The 6,251-nt window shown below is 44.4% G+C and overlaps 1 protein-coding gene across 2 annotated transcripts; it reads left to right on the forward strand.

Annotated features, from left to right (window-relative positions):
* Positions 1-2: 2 nt before the first annotated feature.
* Gprasp1 (G protein-coupled receptor associated sorting protein 1) lies at positions 3-5,402 on the forward strand. Of its 2 annotated transcripts, XM_028776987.1 has the most exons (3): positions 3-41; positions 359-440; positions 713-5,402. In XM_028776987.1, exon 3 carries the CDS (start codon positions 1,023-1,025, stop codon positions 5,031-5,033), a length of 4,011 nt encoding a protein of 1,336 aa, XP_028632820.1. In that variant the 5' UTR covers positions 3-41; positions 359-440; positions 713-1,022; the 3' UTR covers positions 5,034-5,402. The 2 variants fall into 2 exon arrangements, with proteins under 2 accessions (XP_028632820.1, XP_028632821.1); XM_028776988.1 differs by lacking the exon at positions 3-41 and having other exon boundaries at positions 293-440.
* Positions 5,403-6,251: the final 849 nt, after the last annotated feature.

Consider the following 6,251-nt stretch of genomic DNA (forward strand, 5'->3'; position numbering starts at 1 on the left):
AAGAAAAGAAGGCTTCGAGGCGACTGCCTCAGATCTTGGAGGTTGGTGAGACTCAGAGGCAGTGCAGGAACCAGCCACTAAGGAGGCAAATTCAGATTGCTCTAACCAAATTCAGATCACTGTCCCCTTAATTTGTTCAGTGGTACAGGCTCCTTTATTTCCTTGCAGGGATACTTAGAATGTTGAGGTAGGTGTGAGTTAGACTATGACCCCACAGTACAAGAAAGACCTTAGTGCTGGGACCAGGGAACAGAAACTTGACAGAAGCAGGCTTGGCTTGGTTGTTGTTTGTTTGGGTTCAGGGACCTGTGCCCATCTTCCAAGCACTGAGACTCTATTTTGTTTTATACACTTGTAGGACTTCTTGCAATCAGTCAGCTGTTAGTCTTAACACCACTTGAACACAGAAAAGAGGGGAGAACTGCACCACATCCGTGAAGGTGGGTATGGGAGAGGGTTCACTTTTGGGCGGGGTAGTCTTGAGCACCCCAGAGTGACTACTGTGAGATTTAGGGATCCCCTCTCTCTCCATTTCTAGTGTGTGCACTTTCTCCTCAACTCTGTGCCTGTTTCCCAGCAGGCAAAAGGAACATAGAGATTTCTCGTAGCTGAGCTCTTCCACTCAGCATCATACACCAGTGTCTCTGTGTAAGTTTCTACAGGAGGCAATGAAATTGGGTAGGACTGATTTCCCTATTCTTCTCTCTCCTAGATCACCCACCGTGACTGCTTGGTGGTGCTGAGGTTGCCGTTGACCAGTGCAATCAACTGATCTGCCTACACCTTGGACCTGTCCATCGTCCTCCTGCTTGATTTCAGCTCTTCTGCACTGTGTCTGTGTTATTGACTGAGACTGCTTGGGTAGGAGTCTCCTGGAGTGCTGAATCATCATTTCAGGCTAATTCTTTTCAATCTTATACTCTAACTTACCAAAGGTCATAGTGAAAAGCTATCTTGTAGATCTCTAGTGAAGGTTCACTGTTGTTAAGTGGTATAGATTGGAGCTTTACTTAACTTATACTATGACTAGGTCAGAGGTTGAGCCTGGTGCCCAGGCGAAGGCTGAAAATAAGCCTGGGAATGAGAATGCAAATGCTGCTGAAGCCAATGAGCCTGAAGTCCCATTGGTGGTTAGACCCAAGGTTAGGACACAAATGATGACTGGAGCAAGGCCCAAAGTGAAGCCTAAGAGCACACCAGGAGCAAGACCTAAAGGTGAAAGCAGTTCACCAGGTGGGGCATATGCTAAATGTAAACCCAAGGCAATCCCTATTTCACGAGCCAAGCATGATGCCCAAGTCTGGGCCCCAAGTAAGTTCCGTGGAGAGTCCATGTCAAAAATGGGAAAGCAGTGTCAGCTCAGTGCTGCAGACTCTCCATTGGTCAGTAATGATTCTGGTATGGTTGCTCAAGCTAAGTGCCTGTCTGTAGATAGAGAGCTTGGTAATATGGACACTGAGAGCATTCCCAAAAAGGGGAATCCAGCAGGATTCCAGCCTCCGTTTGGCTCAGAGGAGGGAACCAGTATGGGATCCTGGTACCGTCCTAGGCCTGTCCCCAAAGGAGAGGCATATGAGAATACCGATTTCAAATGGGCAGATAAATCCTCAGCAAGTTCCACTTTCTGGAATAGAGATGAAAGCAGTGCAAGATTTCGTCCTAGGAAAAGCATGAAGTCCAATACCAGGTTTAGGCATATGGCCAAACAAGAGGCAAATACCATGCCCAGACACAAAAACAAACAAGAGTTCTATAATATTTCCAGTTCTGATTCTGAGGATGAGTCTGGTAAGACTCCGTGGTTCTGGGCCAAAGACAAGACCAAAGTCTGGTCTAGGCCCAAAGAAGAGCCCAGTACTAGGTCCTGGTTTAGGTCTAAGAAAGAAGTCCGTGTTGAATCCTCTTCTGGGTCTGAAAGTGAAAATCATACAAAAGCTTTGTTTTGGTCTGGAGAAGAGGCTAAATCTAGGTACAAACCCAGAGCCAGGAAAGGGGTCAATATAAGGGCCAGGCACCAGGCCAAGCGAGAAGCTTACAGTGATGTCATATCTGGATCTGTAGATACAAATAAGAAAGAGTCCTGGTTCTTGCCTGAAGAGAAAGCTAATGGTTTTTCAAAGTCTAAGCCAAAGAAAGAGCCCAGAACCACAGCAATGCCAAGGGAAGAAATCAAAACTAAGGCCAGAGCAAATATCAAACAAGAAGCCAAGCCAGAGGAGGAATTCCTTATTGGGGCTTGGTTCTGGAACACCCAGGAGTCCACTATGGTTGATAGGATAAGCATCAAGACCACTTTTGTAGAGGAGGAGCCCATTGTTGGAGATTGGTTCTGGAGTGAAGAAGAAGCCAGTGTGGACTCTGAGACCTGTCATAAATCCAGACCAAGGGCTAAAGAGGAGCAAGTTAGTAGTTTCTGTTTAGGGTCTGGAAAGAAGACCAGTATGGAAAGTGGGCCAAAGGATACTTGTAAATCTATGCCAGTAGCTAAGGATGATGAGGCCATTATTGGGTCCTGGTTCTGGGCTGATGATGAAGAGATCAACTTACAGGCTGATGACGAGTCTATTTTTGGATCTTGGTTCTGGGGCACTGGTGAGAACAGCATTAGATCTGTTGGAGTCAATTGTGAGAAGATACCAAAGTCTGGAGAAAAAGAAGGTACCGATTCCTGGTTCTGGGCTGGAGAAGTCAATTCAGAGGCTGAGGTTGAAGAACAGGCCAGGTCAGCATCTACAAAAGGAACAATCTTTGTGCCTTGGTTTTGGTCTGAAAAGCAGGCACATTTAGGGACTGAACCTTGCTCTGACATCATGGCAGGAGCTGAGGAGGAGCCCATAATTGGGCCCTGGTTCTGGGCTAAAGTAGATAATAGTGTGGAGGCTGAAGTTAACAGTAAGTCTAGCCTTGAGGATGAGGAAGAACCCATTAGATCACCTTGGTTTGGGGCCAGAGAACAACCCAATGTGAAGTATGCAGCTGGTGTCAGATACAAGCCTATGGCAGAAGCTGAGGATGCTAACAAAAAGTCTTGCGTCTGGGCAAAAGATCCCTGTTTGTATCCTACCAATAGAGAAAGCTTGAAATCTACCCTGGGAGAGAAAGAGGCCACTGTTGATCCATGGCTCTGGTCCAATAATTATCCAAGGACCAAGACCATCACAGGGTCCTGGCTGTGGGCTGCAGAACAGGGAAATATAGATGATGAGACTGGAGAAAAGATCAAACTACCAACTTTAGAGGACAATGCATTCAATTCTTGGTTCTGGAAAGAAAGTGAGGAAACCATTGTAGAGGCCCCCAACAGAGAAGAATCCAGGCCAGAAGCAGAAGAAGAAGACATTATTGGTTCTTGGTTTTGGGCTGGGGATGAAGACAGGTTTCAGCCAGCTGCTAAGATTAATGAAGAGAACAAAATAGCATCTGAAGATGAAGATACAGTTGGATCCTGGTTCTGGGGCAAGGAAGAGGCCAGTCTAGAGGCAGTGAGAAGGGGTACTTTTCAGTCTGCTCCTGGAATTAAGGAAGAGAAAGTTACTGGGTCATGGTTCTGGACTGATAAGGCCAAAATAGGGGCTGGGTCACAGACTGTCGAAACTGGGTCTGAAACTGAAGAGGAGGCAATTTTTGAATCCTTGATCTGGGCTGCAAAAAAGGACAGTATGCAAGCAGGAGTAAAGCGTGTATCCAAGCCAAAAGATGAGGCTGAAATGGCTGTTGAGTCCTGGCTCTGGTCTAGTGACAAGGCCACAAAAGAGTCTAAAACTGTGATTGTCAGTGAGTCCAGTCCAGAAAATGGGAAAGAGTCAATTGTTAAGTTTGGATCAACAGCAAAAGATGAGGTGATTAACAAGACTGGCAGTAGTGACAATTATAAACTTAGTACAGAAGCTGAAACCATAGTGGGACCCTGGTTCTGGGAAGGAGATGAGGCTAGCTTTGAATCAAATCCTGTACCTGTATGCAAGGCCATTTGTGAATCTAAGTCTTCAACTGAGCAAGAACCTGATCCTTCCCGCAGGCCTCAGAGCTGGGATGAGGTCACTGTTCAGTTTAAGCCTGGTCCATGGGGAAAGGCTGGCTTCCCGATTGTAAGCCCCTTCAGATTCCCCAAAGAAGCTGCGTCTCTGTTTGCAGAAATGTTTGGGGAAAAGCCTAAGCTTGTGGAAGTGGCTCCAGAAGGAGAGCCTGAACCCCGGTTCCCATTTCAGTATGATCCCTCTTACCGGTCAGTCCGGGAAATTCGGGAGCATCTTAAGGCCAGGGAGAGTGCACAGTCTGAGAATTGGTCTTGCAACTGCATCCAGTGTGAGCTTAAAATTGGTTCTGAGGAGTTTGAGGAACTTCTTGTAATGATGGACAGAAATCGTGATCCATTTATCCATGAGATATCTAAAATTGCAATGGGCATGAGAGGTGCTACTCAGTTTACCCGAGATTTCATTCGAGATTCGGGTATTATCTCACTTATAGAAGCATTACTTAACTATCCAGCCACCCGAGTTAGGACAAAGTTTTTGGAAGATATGATTAGCACGGCTCCCCCTTATCCAGACCTAAACATGATTGAGACATACGTGTGTCAGATTTGTGAGGATATCTTTGATTATGATTTGGATTCCCCTGACCAGGTGTCTGGATTGACAGTGGTTACACACCTCACTTCTACTTTTGACTATCACAAAGTGGTTATCAATTACTTGGCTGGGTTTTTCTACTTACTGAATTCAGGCAATACCACAACAAGGCTTCATGCTCTGAAACTGCTACTGAATTTGTCTGAAAACCTTGTTGTGACAAAACGCCTACTTGTTACTGATTCAGTGTCAGAATTTATGGACCTTTTTAATAGGGAGGAGTCAGATGAAAACATTCAACTTATTCTTGCAGTTTTTGAGAATATCAGTAAAAATATTCAGAAAGAGGCACTGTTTGATGATGAGGAGGATGAGGCGGTGAATCTTGAACCATTTATTTCTCAATTCCGTGAGGCTGAAAAAATTGTCAAGGAGGGGAAACGCAAACCTGACAACTAAAATTCACCCTGAAGCAGAACAAAACAAGTAATATGATTAACCATTTGCCTCTGGTTGTCCTTGTGTTCCTGAGTCATCTGACCCTCAAATAATGCTTTGCTATCCCAACTGCTTCCGTGTTTCAGTGTACCCCTTTAATGCTGATGGTAATTAAGCCCAACCCTGTGGAATCTATATTATTGTTCGGATGCCAAATGAAGATACAACTGAAAACACATGATACTTGTTGTTGACGCTTGTTTTGTTGATTGTGATGTTCAGTATTTGAGTGTAAAGTGAACTGAGCCGTTGTAAATAAGACACCCTTCTAGATGTTGTTCTCATGTATATTTGAGTCTTGTGCTTCAATAAAGTTCTATGTGAAAGTGAGCAGAAATTGCCCCTTCTCTGTAAAATACAGATGCAAAGATCACACACACACACAAAATGTCTGAATAACATGCTTGTTACAAAAGTTTTTTCTCAGCATTAAATCTCAAAGTTTGGAATGGACTGCAACTCGGAGTATACTTCAGAGAAGACTCGTTTTAAGGTGTACTCTAATGCACCTTACAACGTGATAAGGAGTAAAGCATGGGGTAGGGGTACATGTTTCTATACTTATATATCTAACTTCCTGGGTTAGGTGGGAGGACTATAATTGAAGAGATAGAAGAATGGGGTAAATTTTGAAGAGCAAGTTAGACTTTGCTGTTCAAAATAGTATGTTCAAAATATAATCATGGCAATGCAGAAGTTAAAAGAATAGTATCAGAAGGACCAAGAATTCAGTCAAGTGGATGGTTAAGTCATAATGGTTTTGGTGGTATCTCTTGATAAGACACTGTCATGCACTAGTAAGGCCAGAGAGGTAACTCAGTTGGTAGAGTGCTAGCCATGTAAGCATTCTGCCCTGTGTTAGGACCCTATCACAATGACTACAAATCCAGAAATGTTCCTGTATGCCTGGTGCTTCGAGGCAAAGATAGGAGGATCCCAAGGGTTTTCTGGTCAGCTAAGCTAGCCACTCTGTGAGCATGAACTGCTCACAGAATATTTGTAAAGCTACCAAAGTCTAATAATTCATCCACACTTTTTCTTTGTTTCTTGAGACAAGGTGTTTTATAGCTCAGGCTTGCCTCAAACTCAGTATGCGCCTGAAACACTTTGAACTTCTAAGGCTAGGATTACAGGTGACTATACTCAGTCTCAGGCAGCACAGGGCTCATCAGAGCTGGA

The sequence above is a fragment of the Grammomys surdaster genome, unplaced genomic scaffold (genome assembly GCF_004785775.1).
Source record: "Grammomys surdaster isolate TR1022 unplaced genomic scaffold, NIH_TR_1.0 276, whole genome shotgun sequence".
Lineage (NCBI taxonomy): Eukaryota > Metazoa > Chordata > Mammalia > Rodentia > Muridae > Grammomys > Grammomys surdaster.

What these genes read in the sequence shown, in the direction of transcription:
- Gprasp1 (XM_028776987.1), top strand. Translation starts at nt 1,023, where the DNA reads ATGACTAGGTCAGAGGTTGAGCCTGGTGCCCAGGCGAAGGCTGAAAAT.